Source organism: Globicephala melas, chromosome X (genome assembly GCF_963455315.2).
Source record: "Globicephala melas chromosome X, mGloMel1.2, whole genome shotgun sequence".
Taxonomy (NCBI): Eukaryota; Metazoa; Chordata; class Mammalia; order Artiodactyla; family Delphinidae; genus Globicephala; species Globicephala melas.
The window spans coordinates 19,363,341-19,386,499 of record NC_083335.1 but is presented as its reverse complement, the minus strand read 5'-3'; the positions used below and the strand labels follow the sequence as shown (position 1 = coordinate 19,386,499).

Here is a 23,159-nt window from a genome sequence, read left to right as displayed (position 1 = left end):
AAATCATCAGGTTGTACACTTTAAATATTTTACAATTTTGTCAATTATACTTCAATAAAGCTGGCGGAGGGGGGGGGGCGTAAGAAAGGTATTGCAGAATCTAATCCTCCCCTCATTTTATCTATGAGGAAACTAAAGTCCAGAGAAGGCAAATCACAGAGCTAGTTAGGGCCAGAACAAAGTTGAGAACCCAGTCTCTTGAATCCTGGTCCAGGTTCCTTCCCCTACACGATTCTGTGCAAAAGTTTCAGTTTATGTGGAACTCCTTCAGCAATAGATATGTGACTTGAAGTGGATATGAATCATGTTATCATAGGGCACATTATTAGGACTTAGTCTAACAAAGGCACAGTCCCCTCTGTGTTAAACATGTTGCTTTCTATTTGTGGGCAGAAAAATATAAGTTCAGTTAAAATCTTTCCAGGAGTTCTGAGTTTGGGAGATGAATGTTGCTAGGGAATACTAATAATAGGTCAAAATAGCACTCAAACCCTGTCTGTGTCAGAAAAGAAACACCCTAGAAATATTTACTCAGCACTCTACCTTTTATCATTTGAAAATGCTTGATTGTACTCAGTTAAGGGGAGGGCTTTTTTTAGATAACCACACTGCATTTAGAGAAATCCAATCATATAGGATTTTTTTTTTTTTTTTTTTTTTTTGCGGTACCTGGACCTCTCACTGTTGTGGCCTCTCCCGTTGCGGAGCACAGGCTCCGGACGCGCAGGCCCAGCGGCCATGGCTCACGGGCCCAGCCGCTCCGCGGCATGTGGGATCTTCCCAGACCGGGGCACAAACCCGCGTCCCCTGCATTGGCAGGCGGACTCTCAACCACTGCGCCACCAGGGAAGCCCCCCATATAGGATTTTAATAGTACATTTCTTCCTCTAATTTTTTTAGTCATCTGCTGATCTTTATTTGCCAATGGAAACCATACATCAACATTGCAGTTTGGAAGAAAATGAATAACATTTCTTGCTATGTTATAGGTCAACAGTTAATGCAGCGGAAGTTTCATTTCTCTCCCATTAAAATTGCTTATTTGCCTCATCTCGATGTATATCAAATGGTAATAAGATACGAAATATATAAGGTTGTGACCCAGGCCAGTAGGTTTTGCTGTTTCTAGGGTTTTCTTGTTAATTGGTTGCATTGTATATCAGATCTGATTCTTCCACACCATTGTTAAGGCTGATGATTCTTCAGAACACCGCTGAAAAGAGAACTAGGAGTTTCACCAAAACAGGAACTAGCTCACATCTATAAAGGATGGTGATTCAAACGCCTATCAGTGTCATTTCATAGAAACACACTCCACCTGGTATGCAAGAGCCACAGCCAGCTTCTCTAGGAACCTCCAATTAAAGAGCTGAGACCTATGTAAAAAACAAGAACAAGGAACTAGGAGCAAAATTTCCTAAGGACAGAGCAATGGTTTTTACTTTTATGGTATGGAAAACAAAGTGCATTCCATCCTGTGAAACTCCTTGAGTGTGAAAAAGAGTGTTTTACCAGGAAAAAAAAGAAAGAAAGAATTTCAATTTGAAATTCTGCACTGAATTCAGAGATTTCAGGTTAGAACACATTTCTGGAAATAGAAAACTAATATGAAGAAATTACTCTTGCCAACGTCAAGTAATGACCTGCTCCATAGATCTATGTATATTTTACTTCGCCTAATAAATGTCCTCTTCAGCTGTTAGTTGTAAGATTATTTTTTTGTAAATGAAATGATATGCTAATCTCTCCAGTGGAGCTCACTTTTTGAACTAATGGAATATTGTTTTACAATGTGAATACTCCCTCTCTAATTTACCTATTGTTAGTGGTTGGATTTATGTTCATTAAATTGCTTAACAGAGAGCTAGCTTGCATATCCTTATCTCGGGGCACTTGAAGGATAGGACTTGGGGGAAGAAGAAAAGCAGGGTAGGAGCAAGGTAAGGACGCTGGCCAGGAAATCAAAAGACCTTGGTTGAATCCAGCTCCACCACTTACTAGCCGAAAGTCTGTGGCCAAGTCAGCATATCTTTCTGGGCCTCAATGTCCTTACCTGTAATAATGTCACATAAAGAAACTATGAGAATTGAATATAATCATCCATGCGAAAACACCTGGTAAACTATAAAATGCTAGACAAAGTTGATAATTAACAATAACAATTAATTAAATGCCCTCTACTCCCCCTTCCAAAGCCAACAATGGAAATGAAAATCAGTAGCTCCATAACAGGAAATCCCACAGCAAAAAACATCATTTTTTTATTGAAGTATAGTTGATTTTGCAATGCTGTGTTAGTTTCAGGTATACAGCAAAGTGATTCTGTTATTTATATTTTTTCAGATTATTTTCCATTATAGATTATTATGAGATACTGAATATAGTTCCCTGTGCTATACAGTAAATCCTTGTTGCTTATCTATGTTATGTATAGTAGTTTGTATCTGTTAATCCCAAACTCCTCTAATTTATCCCTCCCCCACCTTTCCCATTTGGTAACCGTAAGTTTGTTTTCTATGTCTGTGAGTCTGTTTCTATTTTGTAAATAAGTTTATTGGTATTATTTTTTCGATTCCACATATAAGTGATATCATATGGTATTTGTCTTTCTCTGTCTGACTTACTTCACTTAGTATGATAATCTCTAGGTCCATCGAAGAACATAATTTTAATCAAATAGCCTATGTTTGGAGCCCTGGCTTGAAAAGGAAACGAATCCTGTCAGGTAACATCAGAAAAGCCACACTGGGTTGCAGCTAACTTAGCCTGTGTGGAGTCTCTGGCATGGGCACCAAGGGGCACGTTGTGGGAATGAAAAAAAGCTTCACTCCAGACTGACTCCATTCAGAAAATGAGTGCAGAAAATCCCCAGGTGATCAGTGAACTTCAACTTTGTTAGGATCTATCTCAAATTTGATCCTGCAGAATATGTTGGGAGTAACTCATTAGATTAACTGACTTGAAAATACTGATCTTTTAAGGCCCAGTTTAGTTACCTCTTCCATAACCAGCCCCTAAATCTCTTCAGTTGGAATTAATTTCTCCCTAGTCTGTGCCCCAAATACAAGTGGTATCCATCCAGTAATGGCACTCATTCAAATTTCATTTGTCTTAGAATTTGTGTGTGTATGTATATGCACATGCATGTGTGTATATATACTTGTGTACTGCCTTACTCACAGAGTATAATCTAAGCTCCTGAAGTCAGGAACCGTGTCTTGGTCATCACTGTACGTCCTTCACAGCATCTAGCACATTGCCTTACACATAATAATTGCTCAACAAGCACTGCTGACTGTTAAAGGGAATAAGAATTGTGCATTTACTGTTAAGGGGAGTATTTCCTTTTTTTCTGTGCCCTGTCTACTTCAAGCTTTAAGGTCGTCCCCTCATTTAATCCTGTGATTTAGGGAACAAGTCCATAGAGTAACAGCTGACTGTAGGCATATTTTTGGAAAAATAGAAAAATCAGTACATAGCATAAGAATCATAATCACTGTTCTTGAAGGAAAGTGGCCAATGATCTCAGATCTGATAGCAGGCATTCCCATTCTGGATGAAACTGAATATAGCCGTATTGTTCAACCCCTCAGGGGAGATCAGTGTACTTGAGTTATCACAAGCCTCTAACCCAACTGGAGCCTAAGTCCATCTAGGACGGTATTGTCCAATACAGGAGCCACTAGCCACATGTGCCTGTTTGAGCACGTGAAATGTGGGCAGACTGAATTGAGGTACAGTGGAAATATAAAACACACACCAGATTTCAAAGATTTAGTACAAGATTTTTACAATAATATAAAATATCTCATTAGTAATCTTTATATTGATTGCATGTTAAAATGAAAATATTTTGGATATATTGGGTTAAATAAAATATATTATTAAAGTTAATTCACTTTTTTTTTAATATGACTATTAGAAAATTGAGAATTACATATGTGGCTTGCATTATATTTCCACTGGACAGCACTAAAATGGACCCCCCCAGAAAAGAATCTATCCTTAAAACGACCTAAATGCTAATAACTAGCATTTCCACCATCTCCTCTTGAAGCCAACAGGACCCCAAAAACCAAAGGACTATGACACAAAGCATTAATACAAGACTACATTTTCATCTCCAAAATATCTGAGTCTGTATCCAAACTAGGAGTAGGAGTTCCAGATAAACGCCTTCCAAGAAGAGAATTATAAAATTTTTCAAGAGTTACAGGTAGGGGCTTCCCTGGTGGCGCAGTGGTTGGGAGTCCACCTACCGATGCAGGGGACAGGGGTTCGTGCCCCGGTCCAGGAGGATCCCATATGCCGCGGAGCGGCTGGGCCCGTGAGCCATGGCCACCGAGCCTGTGCGTCTGGAGCCTGTGCTCCGCAACTGGGAGAGGCCACAACAGTGAGAGGCCTGCATACCGCAAAAAAAAAAAAAAAAAAAAAAGAGTTACAGGTAAATAAGAAAAGGCATTCTTGAAGTTCCTGAACAATGAAACCTCAGTAGTTACCAGCTTGTGCTGACATGACGCCACAACAAACCGAAAAGGTAAAATAAAATCCAAATGCTTTGCATGAGGTAGCACAGTGCTTGCATCCTAACAGTTGACTGTTGACTTCAATGAATATGGAAGAGGTTGTCTAATTGGATTTGATCTCTTTTTAAACTGAAGTCAATGAACCAGGGTATGTCCATACACAACCCTAAAGGTCTCCACTGAGTCTATTAACATGATTTCAGGGTGGATACTGTGCTCTCTTGGCCCTTTATATAGCAACTACTGGATAGTTGCTAGAGCACTAGCTGCTTCAGGGAAGAATTAGGTATAAACTTCATCTTCATTGTGATAAATACCTTCTTATCCGCATGTTTCACCTAAAGCAGGAGAGTCCCTGTGGCATGGGCCCTGGGGACAGCATAATAACAGAGCCTCCAACTACTGCACAAACCTGTGGTAGCTGAATTTTTATAAATATATTTATTTATTTATTTTTGGCTGCGTTGGGTCTTTGTTGCTGTGCGTGGGCTTTTCTCTAGTTGCAATGAGCGGGGGCTGCTCTTTGTTGTGGTGCGCGGGCTTCTCATTGCGGTGGCTTCTCTTGTTGCAGAGCACGGGCTTTAGAGTGCAGGCTCAGTAGTTGTGGTGCACGGGCTTAGTTGCTCTGCGGCACGTGGGATCGTCCCGGAGCAGGGCTCAAACCTGTGTCCCCTGCATTGGCAGGCAGATTCTTAACCACTGCGCCACCAGGGAAGTCCCTGTGAGAGTTCAATTTTATCATCCACAAATATTTGGGCTCCATACATAAGGCACAGATAGCACCTGAAGTTGGAATATTAAAAACAGACTTCAAGTCCTACCTGGCTCTTTGGTGGGGCTAATGGCGGACTCTGCAAGGGCTCACACCAAGGAGTACTTCCCAGAACTTCTGCTGCCAGTGTCCTTGTCCCCACGGGAAAACGTTTTCTTTAACTTGGACTGAACAGAATGTGAGGAAGTACTATACCACCAGACCTGAATGGAAACACTGGACCATCACACTTGATCATACTCATCATCATTGTTCATCTAGTCATATCTCATTCCAGTACAGAAAGGGGATACTAATGAAGCTCCAATGGGGAGTTTAACAGTGCTGTTGATCCACATCAGAGAGAAAAGTTCTTCAAGGTTGTTGGTCCCTGTCTCTCCCGTGGCCTGCCCTCACCTCATCTGTCACCCCTCCAAGTCAAGCCCTTTGTGGCCTAATCTGACAGAACAGCAGCGTCTTGGGAATCTTCCGAACAAATCCTCTGAGTGAAGAGTACTTGGGATATGTGTACATAAACGTTCGGTCGGAGCGCAGGGAGAGGACTGGGGTTGGCAGCGTGAACACAGCCTGCAGGGGGTTAGTGCGCCACGACTGGCTGGGAGGGGGTCCGGGGAAAGGTCTAGACCTGCCGAAGAGGCAAGAGAATTTTTCTTACCTCTTTGTTTCCTGGTGCGCGAGGAGAGGGGATTAAGAACGCTGCTTAACGGAGCTCCAGAGACGGGCATGAGACGCCAAGGCTGCTGCTGCCGCCACCCACAAGCCTGTGTGCGAGCACAGGTCACTATCCAAACCCCCTTCCGGGTAGCCTGTGCAGCCCGCCACTGCCAGGGTCCCGGTATCCAGGGACAACTTCCCCGAGAGAACGCACGGCGCGCCTCAGGCTGGTGCAACGTCATGGCGGCCTCTGCCGCCGCAGGCCCGCCCCGCACTCCGTGCCCCTCCCCCCCCCCAACCCCCGCCCCGGCTTGACTGCGCCAGAGCCACCGAATCAACGGCTCCTTTAACCCCGTCCTGTCTGAGCAAAAAACGGACGCCCTCCAGCGACGTACACACAGAGGCGGGGCCAAATCCAAAGCTGAGCCCCTGGGAGCTGTGAGAACAAAGAAGAGAAAGGGAAATCTCTCCCAGCAGCCGCAGAAGCAGCGGATTAAAGCTCCACAATCAACTTGATGTACCTGCATCTGTGGAATACCTGAATAGACAACGTATCATCCCAAATTGAGGAGGTGGACGTTGAGTGCAAGATTTATGATTTTTTTCCCCTTTTCCTCTTTTTGTGAGTGTGTATGTGTATGCTTCTGTATGAGATTTTGTCTGTATAGCTTTGCTTCCATCATTTGTCCCAGGGTTCTATCCGTCCATTTTTTTCTCTTAATAATTATTTTTTTATTTTAATAACTTTATTATATTTTATATTACTTTATCTTCTTTCTTTTTTTCCTTCCTTCCCTCCTTCCTTCCTCCCTCCCTCCCTCCTTTCTTTCTTTCTTTCTACTTCTACTAATTCTTTCTTTCTACTTTTTCTCCCTTTTATTCTGAGCCGTGTGGATGAAAGGCTCTTGGTGCTGTAGCCAGGAGTTAGTGCTGTGCCTGTGAGGTGGGAGAGCCAACTTCAGGACACTGGTCCACAAGAGACCCCCCAGTTCCACATAATATCAAATGGCGAAAATCTCCCAGAGATCTCCATCTCAACACCAGCACCCAGCTTCACTCAACGACCAACAAGCTACAGTGCTGGACATCCTATGCCAAACAACTAGCAAGACAGGAACACAACCCCACCCATTAGCAGAGAGGCTTCCTAAAATCATAATAAGGCCATGGACACCCCAAAACACACCACCAGACGTGGACCTGCCCACCAGAAAGACAAGATCCAGCCTCATCCACCAGAAAACAGGCACTAGTCCCCTCCACCAGGAAGCCTACACAACCCACTGAACCAGCCTTAGCCACTGGGGACAGACACCAAAAACAACGGGAACTACGAACCTGCAGCCTGCAAAAAGGAGACCCTAAACACAGTAAGATAAGCGAAATGAGAAGACAGAAAAACACACAGCAGATGAAGGAGCAAGATAAAAACCCACCAGACCTAACAAATGAAGAGGAAATAGGCAGTCTACCTGAAAAAGAATTCAGAATAATGAGAGTAAAGATGATCCAAAATCTTGGAAATAAAATAGAGAAAATGCAAGAAACATTTAACAAGGACCTAGAGAACTAAAGATGAAACAAGCAATGATGAACAACACAATAAATGAAATTAAAAATACTCTAGATGGGATCAATAGCAGAATAACGGAGGCAGAAGAACGGATAAGTGACCTGGAAGATAAAATAGTGGAAATAACTACTGCAGAGCAGAATAAAGAAAAAAGAATGAAAAGAACTGAGGACAGTCTCAGAGACCTCTGGGACAACATTAAACGTATCAACATTCGAATTATAGGGGTTCCAGAAGAAGAAGAGAAAAAGAAAGGGACTGAGAAAATATTTGAAGAGATTATAGTTGAAAACTTGCCTAATATGGGAAAGGAAATAGTTAATCAAGTCCAGGAAGCACAGAGAGTCCCATACAGGATAAATCCAAGGAGAAATACGCCAAGACACATATTAATCAAACTGTCAAAAATTAAATACAAAGAAAACATATTAAAAGCAGCAAGGGAAAAGCAACAAATAACACACAAGGGAATCCCCATAAGGTTAACAGCTGATATCTCAGCAGAAATTCTGCAAGCCAGAAGGGACTGGCAGGACATACTGAAAGTGAAGAAGGAGAAAAACCTGCAACCAAGATTACTCTACCCAGCAAGGATCTCATTCAGATTTGATGGAGAAATTAAAACCTTTACAGACAAGCAAAAGCTGAGAGAGTTCAGCACCACCAAACCAGCTCTACAACAACTGCTAAAGGAACTTCTCTAGGCAAGAAACACAAGAGAAGGAAAAGACCTATAATAACGAACCCAAAACAATTAAGAAAATGGGAATAGGAACATACATATCAATAATTACCTTAAATGTAAATGGACTAAATGCTCCCACCAAAAGACACAGATTGGCTGAATGGATACAAAAACAAGACCCATATATATGCTGTCTACAAGAGACCCACTTCAGATCTAGAGACACATACAGACTGAAAGTAAGGGGATAGAAAAAGATATTTCATGCAAATGGAAACCAAAAGAAAGCTGGAGTAGCAATTCTCATATCAGACAAAATAGACTTTAAAATAAAGACTATTAGAAGAGACAAAGAAGGACACTACATAATGATCAAGGGATTGATCCAAGAAGAAGATATAACAATTGTAAATATTTATGCACCCAACATAGGAGCACCTCAATACATAAGGCAAATACTAACAGCCATAAAAGGGGAAATCGACAGTAACACGTTCGTAGTAGGGGACTTTAACACCCAACTTTCACCAATGGACAGATCATCCAAAATGAAAATAAATAAGGAAACACAAGCTTTAAATGATACATTAAACAAGATGGACTTAATTGATATTTATAGGACATTCCATCCAAAAACAACAGAATACACATTTTTCTCAAGTGCTCATGGAACATTCTCCAGGATAGATCATATCTTGGGTCACAAATCAAGCCTTGGTAAATATAAGAAAATTGAAATTGTATCAAGTATCTTTTCCGACCACAATGCTATGAGACTAGATATCGATTACAGGAAAAGATCTGTAAAAAATAGAAACCCATGGAGGCTAAACAATACACTACTTAATAACGAAGTGATCACTGACGAAATCAAAGCGGAAATTAAAAAACACCTAGTAACAAATGAGAATGGAGACATGATGACCCAAAATCTATGGGATGCAGCAAAAGCAGTTCTAAGAGGGAAGTTTATAGCAATACAATCCTACCTTAAGAAACAGGAAACATCTCGAATAAACAACCTAACCTTGCACCTCAAGCATTTAGAGAACGAAGAACAAAAACCCCAAAGCTAGCAGAAGGAAAGAAATCATAAAAATCAGATCAGAAATAAATGGAAAAGAAATGAAGGAAACAATAGCAAAGATCAATAAAACTAAAAGCTGGTTCTTTGAGAAGATAAACAAAATTGATAAACCATTAGCCAGACTCATCAAGAAAAATAGGGGGAAGACTCAAATCAATAGAATTAGAAATGAAAAAGGAGAAGTAACAACTGACACTGCAGAAATACAAAAGATCATGAGAGATTACTACAAGCAACTCTATGCCAATAACATGGACAACCTGGAAGAAATGGACAAATTCTTAGAAAGGTACAACCTGCCAAGACTGAATCAAGAAGAAATAGAAAATACGAACAGACTAATCACAAGCACTGAAATTGAAACTGTGATTAAAAATCTTCCAACAAACAAAAGCCCAGGACCAGATGGCTTCACAGGCGAATTCTATCAAACATTTAGAGAAGAGCTAACACCTATCCTTCTCAAACTCTTCCAAAATACAGCAGAGGGAGGAACACTCCCAAACTCATTCTATGAGGCCACCATCACCCTGATACCAAAACCAGGCAAGGATGTCACAAAGAAAGAAAACTACAGGTCAATATCACTGATGAACATAGATGCAAAAATCCTCAACAAAATACTAGCAAACAGAATCCAACAGCACATTAAAGGGATCATACACCATGAGCAAGTGGGGTTTATTCCAGGAATGCAAGGATTCTTCAACATACGCTAGTCAATCAACGTGATACACCATATTAACAAATTGAAGGAGAAAAACCATATGATCATCTCAATAGATGCAGAGAAAGCTTTCGACAAAATTCAACACCCATTTATGATAAAAACCCTCCAGAAAGTAGGCATAGAGGGAACTTTCCTCGACATAATAAAAGCCATATATGACAAACCCACAGCCAACATCGTCCTCACTGGTGAAAAACTGAAAGCATTTCCACTAAGATCAGGAACAAGACAAGGTTGCCCATCTCACCACTCTTATTCAACATAGTTTTGGAAGTTTTAGCCACAGCAATCAGAGAAGAAAAGGAAATAAAAGGAATCCAAATCGGAAAAGAAGAAGTAAAGCTGTCACTGTTTGCAGATGACATGATAGTATACATAGCAATCCTAAAGATGCTACCAGAAAACTACTAGAGCTAATCAATGAATTTGGTAAAGTAGCAGGATACAAAATTAATGCACAGAAACCTCTTGCATTCCTATACACTAATGATGAAGGATCTGAAAGTGAAATCAAGGAAACACTCCCATGTACCATTGTAACAAAAAGAATAAAATATCTAGGAATAAACCTACCTAAGGAGACAAAAGACCTGTATGCAGAAAATTATAAGACACTGAAGAAAGAAATTAAAGATGACACAAATAGATGGAGAGATATACCATGTTCTTGGATTGGAAGAATCAACGTTGTGAAAATGACTCTACTACCCAAAGCAATCTATAGATTCAATGCAATCCCTATCAAACTACCACTGGCATTCTTCACAGAACTAGAACAAAAAAATTCACAATTTGTATGGAAACACAAAAGACCCCGAATAGCCAAAGCAATCTTGAGAACGAAAAACGGAGGTGGAGGAATCAGGCTCCCTGACTTCAGACTATACTACAAAGCTACAGTAATCAAGACAGTATGGTACTGGCACAAAAACAGAAAGATAGATCAATGGAACAGGATAGAAAGCCCAAAGATAAACCCATGCACATATGGTCACTTTATCTTTGATAAAGGAGGCAGGAATGTACAGTGGAGAAAGGACAGCCTCTTCAATAAGTGGTGCTGGGAAAAGTGGACAGCTACATGTAAAAGTATGAGATTAGATCACTCCCTAACACCATATACAAAAATAAGCTCAAAATGGATTAAAGACCTTAATGTAAGGCCAGAAACTATAAAACTCTTAGAGGAAAACATACGCAGGACACTCTATGACATAAATCACAGCAAGGTCCTTTTTGACCCACTTCCTAGAGAAATGGAAATTAAAAAAAAGTAAACAAATGGGACCTAATGAAACTTCAAAGCTTTTGCACAGCAAAGAAAACCATAAACAAGACCAAAAGACAACCCTCAGGATGGGAGAAAATATTTGCAAATGAAGCAACTGACAAAGGATTAATCTCCAAAATTTATAAGCAGCTCATGCAGCTTAATAACAAAAAAGCAAACAACCCAATCCAAAAATGGGCAGAAGACCTAAATAGACATTTCTCCAAAGAAGATATACAGATGGCCAAGAAGCAGATGAAAGGATGCTCAACATCACTAATCATTAGAGAAATGCAAATCAAAACTACAATGAGATATCATCTCACACCAGTCAGAATGGCCATCATCAAAAAATCTAGAAACAATAAATGCTGGAGAAGGTGTGGAGAAAAAGGAACCCTCTTGCACTGTTGGTGGGAATGTACATTGATACAGCCACTGTGGAGAACAGTATGGAGGTTCCTTAAAAAACTAAAAATAGAACTCCCATATGACCCAGCAATCCCACTACTGGGCATATACCCTGAGAAAACCATAATTCAAAAAGAGTCATGTACCAAAACGTTCATTGCAGCTCTATTTACAATAGCCAGGAGATGGAAACAACCTAAGTGTCCATCATCGGATGAATGGATAAAGAAGATGTGGCACATATATACAATGGAATATTACTCAGCCATAAAAAGAAACGAAATTGAGCTATTTGTAATGAGGTGGATAGACCTAGAGTCTGTCATACAGAGTGAAGTAAGTCAGAAAGAGAGAGACAAATACCGTATGCTAACACATATATATGGAATTTAAGGGAAAAAAATGTCATGAAGAACCTTGGAGTAGAACAGGAATAAAGACACAGACCTACTAGAGAATGGACTTGAGGATATGGGGAGGGGGAAGGGTAAGCTGTGACAAAGCGAGAGAGAGTCATGGACATATATACACTACCAAACGTAAGGTAGATAGCTAGTTGGAAGCAGCCGCATAGCACAGGGAGATCAGCTCGGTGCTTTGTGACCGCCTGAAGGGGTGGCATAGGGAGGGTGGGAGGGAGGGAGACGCAAGAGGGAAGAGATATGGGAACATATGTATATGTATAACTGATTCATTTTGTTGTAAAGCACAAGCTAGCACAGCATTGTAAAGCAATTATACTGCAATAAAGGTGTTAAAAGAAAACAGACTTCAAGAAATAGGAAGAACTCACTAACTAGATGGGGGGATCCTTTCACAGTGTACACGTACATCAAATCCTCATGTACATTTTAAATATCTTACAATTGTATTTCTCAATCATACCTCAATAAAAACGAGAGAAATGGCAAGAACGGATTTTCAAGCAAGGGGAATGTAACTACTGACAGAATAGCCCTGTAATTTGCACATAATTCCACTTAAAACATGAAAAGCCAACAGCGGTAGCAACAGGTGTATTCAGTTAATTCAGTGAAATATAAAGAGAAAAACATTCAACCCAGGCATTTGGCACTGTGAAAACGTCGACTATATGTAGTTGACTGATGTATCCATTTTCAATAGCTTGTGTGGCACATCCTGTAGGCACAGACTTAGCCTGTGACTATTGCCTTAAAAGAGGCAAAAATCCGATCAGATATAGTAAAGTGGAGATGGTCACAGTGATCCAGCAACCCCTGTTCTAACTTTACCCATATTAGGACACTCTTACACCGGGTTTTGAATGAGACCCAAATCTATTTACATATTTTCCTAGTCTTCTTTATCACCTCCTTGTGTACCATTGAGCAGTTTTTGAGGAGACAAGCCACTAATACAACGTTGTCAAGGCCCTTCTCGTTTTCTAGTTCAAATCCTTGTTCATGCTGTTTGCTAAGTACTTGTTCCCTGTGACAGCTTTCAGCCAAACAGAACACACTGAATGCTGCATTCCAAACCACTCTGTCCTGCTGGGCTCCAAGTGAAACAAGCTCTTCAAACTCCATCATGTGAACTTTTCACAAGGAACAATCTCCCTCAGACAATTCCATTCAGAGATACTATCCGTGAAACTGGGACTCGGGGAAGGGGTGACATCACAGGCTTCCCCCTCTGGCCAGGGTCATGACCACCAAAGTTGTACTTAAGAGGCTCCCACGTGGTTTGGCACATGGTTTTCTTAATGATCTAACATTTCTCCCAACTTTCCCATAATCTTCCAATTTAAGATCTTCACACTTAGACACAAAATTGGGTACTAGTGTCCAGAAAGCCTGGGATTTCAAGATGTAAAGAACGAGAAACTTGCATCCAAGGTCTCTATTAGGGATAGGAGCGGGAATGTAAGACACACTATATAATATGTGCTGTATGTTGGTTTGGGGCAGTGCATTAGGAATCATAGAAACGCAAAGTATTATATGCAACCAAGAGGCTGGAGAAACAAAAAAAAGGGAAGAAAGGAAGAAAAAAGACAAGAAAAAGGTGAGAAAAGTTAATTTAAACGTCCAAAGCCCAGGTTGGGAGATGAGAGCTTTGACAAAGGCAGGAGGCTTATTGCACTGAGGCGGTTAGCCAGCTTGTCAGAAGTTAGGCGGGAGGGCAAGTACACTGAATCCGGGGTTGAAAGACCTGCTTGGCAGCTCCTGAGGAAGGCTTTGGACTCTCCTAGAAGATCTTTAAGATTAGGAGAGCAGCTCATGGATCCAGGATGGCTTGTATGCCAGGTCTCGCCAGAGTTGGGCCATGTGGAGTCATGGCCTTCCAGGTCCCCCTTTAGTCCAGTGAGTCTATGAACTCATCTCTCTGTTTAACAACCTCCTGATCAACTTATTATATTTGAGAAAGGCAAGTGCCCAAATAAGGAGACATTTGACTGTAATATACGCCTTAAGTATTCAAAAAAAATTTTTTTTAACTTCTTGACCTCCTAAGGAAGACGGAACCAAAAGAGAGAAAGGTAAGCTGCTCTGTGCATATACATTCCCATCTTACAAGTGGCCATGCCACTACCACCAAGTGAGTCTCCTGGTTTGGAATTGTTTCAGGATGGCAGTCCTGATTTCAAGGGGCTCACAGAACTCAGCTGGTCAGACACTAGATAATCTAAATGAGAATATCACAGAAAGAAGGTTATCACTACCGCTGCTTATTGAATTAAATCACAGATCAGAAAGTGCCAGAGCTTGTGCAGACCTTAAAGATCATCTAATACAACTAACTCCTTTATTTCCTATATCAAACAGAAAAAGGGCTGACTTGTTCAAGGTCAGTTATTGGGAAAGTCAAGGCTTAAGCCAGGATCCTGTATGCTTTTGCCACTGAAGCCTGAGACAGTACAATTATATCTACAAATGAGAAAGAACATTAATAACATTTTATATGCTACACTTCTTTGGGGAAGCACATTTAATACCTGATAGAATAAAACCGCCCCTTCGAAGTTTTGTTTTGAGCTTTTCTTCCCACAATATAATTTTATGACAATAATTCTTTCATTTAAAAAAAAAGTATAGTGTAATGTTGAATATTCCTTTTCGACCTACACACGCAGTAATAGAGATTCTTACACACCTCCTAGGAAAGAGACCCTCTTGGGATGAAACTTGGTGGTTTACAATCTAGTGGGGCAAAGACACAAGCTGACAAACACAATGGTAAGTCCGAAGTGGGAACTCTGGGGAGGGCCATTTAATCCCAACTTGGAAGGGCAAGGAAGGTATCCAAAAAATAAAGGTAAAGTCTGAGGTGAGCTTTGAAGGCTGAGTTGGAGTGAAGTAGACAAAAAGGAGTTTAGGGCAGGGCATCAGAGCCCAAGGAAGCAATAAGGTAAAAGGGCCCAGAGGCCAGCGATGATCAAAAGTTCAGGAAACTTTAAGTGGCCCAGTTTTGCTGGTAGCTGGAGTGCGGTGGTGGTGGGAAGGGGTGACATGTTCCCTGAATGCACAACTCTAACAGCTTCCCCCAAACACACACAACAGAGTAAAGAGAGGCTTCATAACAGGACAAGTTTCCTAGCTCCACTTGATCATCAGCATGTTAATTAAACAGCCATACACAGTATGACTAAGGGAGGTCCAGGGAAGTGAACAACGGACTGGAACCTGGTAGGGGCAGCAGTCTTACCAATAAGTCACTGTGGCCCTCCCTAGTGAGGTCAGTTGCCCCATTTGTCAACTGAATAGTTAACCCTGCCCTAGATGATCTTTAAGGTCCCTCTTGGTTCTAAATTTGGGAAGGATCCCACCAAGCACATGCTACTGGAAGAGGTCAGTAAACCTCCTCAAAGCCCCAGGCTGATTAACAACCAATCCTCCCCTGACCTCTACTCCATCATCATTTCACAGAAGGCAAAGTGATCTAAGTGCAATGTTTCCTGACTCTCAGTTCGTAATTTTGATTAGGAAGCAATGGTCTAATGGATAAAATACTCAGCTAGTGGTGAGGAAGTCAGAGCCTTCTCTCGGCCTCCTATGAAAGGACCAAAATAAGTAACTTAATATTGTTTTTCCTCAGTCTTCTCAACTGTGCTCCTAGAAGAAAAATGTATGAAATATGCAAAGTCATGATAAAGATAATATGTACAAATGGGGAGATTCACTTTAAGCCTGCACAGAAAGTTCACCAGCAACGATCAATTTAAAATGAGCCCCTTAGTGCTCGCTTTGGCAGCACATATACTAAAATGAGCCCCTTGAATCAATCATGAATCTCACAATGGGGTCACTGGAGTTTCAGACTTCACTGTGCACCATGATCACCGAGGCCTCCTCCAGATAGGAGGTCACTTCTAGGACCCTTCCACTGAGATTGTAATTCACCTGGAAGGCGCTTCTGAGGCTGCCAGCTTCATAAGCAACTCAGGGGATTCTCAAGGGAGGTGGTCATGGGATTGGCCACACTTTGCAAAATGCTAAACCTAATAGTTAGGAAAACGCACACAGGGGAGAATCATCTAGAAATTAGAGCATGGGCTTCAGGTGCCTTTCCTGGGCAGTAGGTAAACAGAGAAAGGGAGAATAGCTATAACTGGGTCTGGATGAGGGCTTACTCATCCACTCATTAAATAAATATTTATTGTGTGCCCGTGGATCAGGCACTGCTAGGCTCTGGGGATTACAGAAAGAAACAAGACAAATGAGGTCCCTGCCCTCATACTGACATGCCCTCTTACAACTCTCTATACCTACCTGTTAAAATTGCTGCGGTGGCTCAGCCAGTCTTGCAGCCCGAATGCCCCAGTGATTCCCTGGAGGAGGGCTCTCAAAGACAAGCAGCAGAAGAATGATAAGAGGCATGGCTACTTTGTTACTTCAAGACTAGCCCCCAAGAGATTCTGCAGCTGGAACTGAAGGCTTTCTCAGCCTAGAAGCAGTGCAGAACACACACTGAAGGTGCTTCCTACCTGGTATGGTTTGAAGTATGGGAGGGTATAAGTGAGCAAAGGCTTCCCAGAGAAAGCCCCGTCAAGTTAAATATCGCCACAATCCTGGTTAACCAAATGGCAACATCCCCAGTAAAGAGCGTCCAACAGGGATACCCTGGTTATACCCTGCTCCAGTGTGTCAGCGCTGGACAACCAGGCATCCTGCCAGACCAATTTTCCTACAGCACAGATTGGGTGGTGTCACCCCCCTGCCCCAGGACAGAATCTAAAGTACTGAGCCGGGCATTTGAGACCCCCTCTACTTTGGCCCCTGCCTCCCCCTACCCAGCACCTGTGACCCCCTGAACCCAGTTTACTGTTTTCCTCCTTCTCAAACTTTGTTAGATATCCTTCCCCTGCTAGTATCCCCTGTGCCCTCCCTTCCTATTTTTCTGGGCACCGGTTCAAATGCCACCTCCTCCAGAAGCTGTGACCCTCTTGGTAAGGAAGGCCTCTGGCCTCTGAATTCCTCTGCATAGCCTTTCGGTGCTTTGCATACTATCAGAAGTGCTTTCTGGACTACATTAATTTATCTTCCAAGCCAGGATGTGCTCTGTGAGCATAAGGATTGTTTTTGTTTTTTTAACATCCCTTCTTGGGGCCTAGCATGGTGCCTCAGTATGTACTTGTGGAGTGTCTCAATAGCAAGTTTTTATTCTGTTAGGGAATTCACTTTGTTGTATTATTTCAATGCACTTATTCAATTACAAATCTATTGCAAAGGTCACACCAATAAAAACAGAAACAACTCTTTGATGTGAACCTAAGGGCAAGGTATTACTCATCTATTTATACTATTGCTATTTTATGCACTGGTTTAGGGAGAGCCTGGGGAGATTTGCACGTTCTAACTTCCCCCTATCCCTTCCATAACCTCACTTCCACCTCCTCCACCCCCCACCCCACCCAGTCTACCCCTTTCATCACCTCTACTCCACCTCACCCCTATTCAGAAGCACTTTTGCCTTTTAGGTGTCCCTAGGACTTGCACTTCCACACCCTTTCCGTCCTTACCCGGCTTCTCATATTCTTTCAGGCCAGAGGAGGTAGATCTTTCACTACTCCAGCTGCAAGGTGCATCCCTCAGGCAATTTTAGGAACTACAAGTCTGCCCTAACATCCAGAGGGATGATCCTGAGAACTCATGAGCTAAACACACTTATAATTAATACAAGATCTGGGATATTTAGGCAAGTTTCAACTATATAACAATAGTTTCCAACTCAAATCCAGAGATTCTACTGATTAAGTTGATCTATTTTTCTGCTTTTTCTAAAATGTAGTGGATTTTAATGTTTTACTGATTTTTATTTATTGAGAAGGGAGAACATTAATGCTTTAGGTGCCAAGCATTGTGCTAGGTACTTGAAATATGGACTTCATCTTACCCTCACAACGACCTCAGGAGACACACAGTTCCATTTTACAGATGGAAAACTGAGGTCAATAGACATTAAGTGATTTGCCCAAAATCATGCAGTGAATCTGTGGGGCTAGGATTCTACTGTTGATCCTTTTAATATCAAAGCTCATGCTCTTTTAATTATATCATGCTATACCCTTAAGTAAAACCCAGAAATTCATTCTACTTCGGCTTCCACTTCAAAACAGAAATCACCAAAAAGATTTAACTTCAGAAAAAGGAACTTTTTATATCCCTAAGAAAAAGGACCACCACCAGGAATGCCATCTTTGATCTCAGGCTCTCAATTGTTGGCTTAATATTCCTAAAAAGAGCATTAAATTGACTCAATAGCAAGTATTACCTGCCCAACCATCATAGCACTTTACCCCATCACATAATCACCAAAATGACTATTTTAAAAAAGAAAACTCACAGGCTAATATGTACACCTTGCAGTTTCTTTCTAGAAATTAGATGCATGGTACAGTGGAGCAAAAATGGAAAACTCCAGATTTCACAAAAATATCAAGTTTTTCATTTTGATAACATGTAATTGAACTGGCAAACAAAACAAAAACGGTTAAAGCAAACAACCAACCAAACAATAAAGGATAAAAGTATCCTATAACCAAGCAAACACCTGTTAGTCCTTCCCCTTTAAGACTTTTAAATAAGGTCACATTTATTCAGTCAACAAACATTTATTAAGCACCAGCAACTGAGCCAGATGCTAAGAAATATAACTGTGAACAAGATAAACCAAGCTCCCGCTTGACCGGATACTTCTGCATTAAACGGTCTTGCTAACTACTACATTATACTTGTTCTCTGCTAGTATTATATTTTTGGGAAAGTCAGAATCATAACGATGCCTGTCCTGGTATACTTTTAAAGTTTCTTTGTGGCAAACTGATAGAACTCTTTGTTTAACTTAGAGAAGGAAGAGACAGTCTCAAGAACCCTTTTGACGAGCAAGTTGATGGCCGAGCAATATGGTGGCTGGCGACCCACGAGGTGGTTTAGATCAGTTTAGATCATTCGGTTGCGCTTGTGGGTTGGGGAGTCTGTGTCGCCATCACCACACTGGGCCGAGGTGCGCTTGCGGGTCCCCCCACTGTCCAGGTGGAGGGCCACTTCTTCGGAGTCGATGGGGTTCGAGTTGTCCTCGAGGAAGCTACTTCTTCGGTGGCCGTCGCCGGCCACACCGCTGCCTTGAGGCGGGGAGCCGGGCGCTCCAGATTGCACGCTGATGCTGGCCATGGCACCGCTGAGGCCGTGCAGGGCGATGGCCTCGTGGAACGGCTGCAGGTCAACGTCCACCGACGAGCCGGATTCGGTGGCCGCGGCCTGGCTGGGGGCCCCGGCGGGTGGCTTCGGGGGCGCCCTCGGGGTGCGCGGCGGCAGAGTCGCGGGGGGCACCTTGCCACACAGGAAGCTAATCAGATCTTCTCGAAGGATGGTGCTCCGGCCCTTTTTCACCCATTCCAGCACATCTTTGACGCGACGATGGTTGCCAACCTGGACGCCCAGGTCAAAACTTCGTTGGTGGGCATCCCCGCTCTCTTTGTAGAGGCTGGTCACGGCCATGGCCGCACTCTGGAAGGGGTCCCACAAGGAGAGTCCTGGCTGTTGGCACCCCGTATCCTTGTAGAGCTGGGCCACAGCGGTAGCTGAGTTCTGGAAGAGGTGCCACAGCTTCTGCTTCTCGCTCTTGAGCCCCGCCGCCTCAGGGGTCGCCTCCTCCTGCATATCGGGGTGCAACTCCTCTTCCTGCTCTGCCTCGGCCAGGCACTGGCGCTCCCACTTAGAGAACCAGTGCTCCTCGCCCTCGGCCTCGCCCTCCTTCGGCTGCTCCTCCATCCTCCTTCTTCTGGCCGCTCCTCTCCGCTACAGCCGCCTCCTCCTCCGCCTACTCTTGCTCCTCCACCTCCACCTCACCTCCTGCTCCGAGCTCCCCTCCTCCTTCTGCAGCCGCCGCCGGCGCCTCAGCAGCCTCAGCCACCGCCACCTCCTCCGCGTGCGCCGGCGGGCGGGAGAGCGGGCGGCGGGGCTCGGAGGCCAACTGTTCCGGCGCGCGCCGCCCGCGGCCCTGGTGCACGCCCCGCCCCGCCCCGCCCCGCCCCGCCCGGCCCGGCCCGGCCCGGCCCCCGGCTACGGCGCGGAGATAACTCCGCAGCCGCGGGCGCCGCCTCACTGCCCCCTTCCGGCCCTGCGGTCCGCTCCTACGGCCCCCCAACGGCGCCGCGGCCTCCCCGCAGCTGCCGCGGCCGCTCGGTCGCCGCCGCCGCGGCCCCGCAGCTCGGTCCCAACCCCCGCTCCGCCGCGGCTGCCGCTCTGGGAACTCGGAGGGGGGCCGGCTGGAGCGCTGCCTCAACGCGGCGCCTGCCTACCGCTTGGCCCCCTTTTCACACATTTTTGAGACTTGTCGGCTTCATCCAATGAGCTGATCAAATTTTACATCCTATGTTGCCAGAGAGGATTATGGGGCAACTTCATGGTGTCGATCACATCCAGGGCGCCGATCCGGGAAGGCCGGGGGTTAGAGTGGAAAGAGCACGGCCCTCGTGAATAGGCAGGCAGTCTGAATCTCAGCAATGCCCCCCACACAGTAGGTGCCCAGGAAAAGTGTTTTCCGTGGATCGTAGCAGTAATTTTGTAAAGGAAAAAAAAATCACATCAGTCATTTCCCCCCCGGCCCCCCCTCCCCCGCTTTTCGGGCCTCAGTTTCCCCAAGTGCCCAACAAGGTTGTTGGATTAGGTCTCCGGAAAGCACTTCCAGTCGTGATCTAGAACTTTACTGCTGTCCCTGTAAAGCGCCTCTTCCAGGCTAGTTGCATACTTATCAAATTCTAAGAGTTACGGTCAGAAATGGCATTGATTTTTTTCCCCTCATATTCTTTCAAGGTTTTTTGTCATAAAAAAGATATGGGTTGGGGGGTTTTATTTGTGGTTTACTTTCAATTACTGAAAATTCCAGGATGAAGAAGTAAGAGGAAAGAAAACAGGAAAATGAAATCCCAAACGCGGGATTTTCTGCTCCAGTGTAAAATTCAGTGCCTTTTAGGAAAGAAAAAAAAAAAGTTTACCTAATTTACAACACTCCAAAAATTCTAGCTACTTAAAACACCATAAGAATACCAAAATTGAGCTAAAACTGTATGTGATACTGAAGTCTTTTCCTTGGGTTCAGTTACAACCCCTTGTAATGATGCAGTCCTTTTTTCATTGCAGACAATTCCAGATCAAACTGTGTTAAGAAAAATCACTAAGCTAAGAATAACAGCAAAAATAGGAGGAACCAAAGTAATTTTTTTAATTTTAGAAAAAAAGTTTTGCAATTTTTGTTGTAGAATATTTGCTAAGTCTCCAGAAAGCCTTCCAAAGATAAAGGAAGCTAAATCTTCTAGCAAAATATGCTTAATAATTCCCAAATATGAAAATTAGTATATAAAAATGATATAAACATTAAGCTTCATCTTTCTTGAAAGATATACATGTTTCTAAGTTAAATATAAAAGAGAAGAAGAAGAAGAAGAAGAAGAAGAAGAAGAAGAAGAAGAAGAAGAAGAAGAAGAAGAAGAAGGAGAAGAAGAAGGGATTGTGCCCTTTCTCTGCAAACCGGGCTTTTTCACGATTCATTAAACCCTTTTTCCATACGTGTAATTGGACTCTTCTCATTTACATAAACGAGGGATGAGGCAAAAGACCTAAGATCAGCCCAAAAAGGAGGAATACGTTTCTCATTCTCCTATGTTAAAAAAAAAAAAATTGTAGAAGAAAACTCCCAAGAAGGCAGAGCCTTCTCCCCCAACTGCCCTACACACACCCACATATACCAGCCCTGAAACAGTTCATGGTCAAGGAGATAGCAGGTTTGCTAGAGCTTTAAGATTGCCCTGTACATGGTGCCTCACAGTTATTATAAGAGGCACATGCTTTTATTTTATCTTCTCTAAGTAAAAAACTTGGACCGAAATGACCGACAGTAGGACACCATATCTTATTTTCTCCCCTCATTTGTGATTGGGTTAAAAACCAAGAAGAAAGACTGCACTGTCTGAAAGAGAACAACCCTCTGCTTGGGCTTGAGTTGCCTGGCTGGTATCCTCCATTCATTTGGTTTCAGCACCTGATTAATTAGTTAATTAGTACTTAGAGCTGACTAGCCCCGGTCGGCAATTTTCCTGCCCTGCATGGTGAAATGTTGAATCCAGCATTGAAATTTCTGTGTCGCACACCCTAATTATTATCACCCCACTACTTTTTAAACCATTGCACCAAAGTATTATAATAGACAGAGCCAGACAACTGTGTGGGAATATGTTCTTTCTGAGAAATAATGGTAGACTTAATCAATATTTTTCACTGTTGCCCTTAACACATTTAAATAAAACAACTGAACGGGAAAAATTCTAATTCAATTAGCCTCCAACTCCTTCCATAGAGAAAATGATTTTATACGAGAGAGAATTCAGAAAAATCACACCAAAATTTTTTAATGTTTTATCAGTGCCTCGGATTGCAAAGAGTGTGTTTACAAGATAACCTATCTGAGGTTTTTCTCCTATAAACGTCTAAAATGTGAGGAATTTAAAAAAAGAATAGAAAATGGAAACAAAACCAAACCAAAAAAAAGATCATCTTAACTAGCTGTAAGGAAATGATGCTATCTGTGTGTGTTTCGATGGAAGTACTTTTGATGTTTAAAATACTGACACAGTTTAGGAATGAGTTTTCTATAGGAAAAAAATATTCCTTGGCCACTGCCCCATTCTTCCATGAATCTGATGTCATAGCTAAGGTTAAATATCAAGTAGGGAAAATTAGTTTTAGGAAATAAGTTAGGACACAAACCTAGGAGTCTAATTTTTGGCAGTTCTCAATGTACCATTACTAAAAAGGGACCCAGTGTGTCAATGATTTTCAATATTACTGGTAGCTATTTTCACCTGAAGCAATCCTTACATATCAGTATTTGGTTGCCTGTAATTGTAAGAGCTGAATGGCACACAAAACTGGATACACAACGACACAGATCAGTACATGGGTCGGGCTGAAAGCAAAAGTAAACACCAACCTT

The 23,159-nt window shown here is 42.7% G+C and overlaps 1 protein-coding gene across 1 annotated transcript; it reads right to left on the bottom strand.

The window, feature by feature from the left end:
- Window positions 1–18,365: 18,365 nt before the first annotated feature.
- Window positions 18,366–20,161, bottom strand: HAPSTR2 (HUWE1 associated protein modifying stress responses 2). Its single transcript, XM_030844659.2, has one exon. It carries the CDS (start codon window positions 19,937–19,939, stop codon window positions 19,109–19,111), a length of 831 nt encoding a protein of 276 aa, XP_030700519.1. The 5' UTR covers window positions 19,940–20,161; the 3' UTR covers window positions 18,366–19,108.
- Between the last annotated feature and the right edge of the window lie 2,998 nt (window positions 20,162–23,159).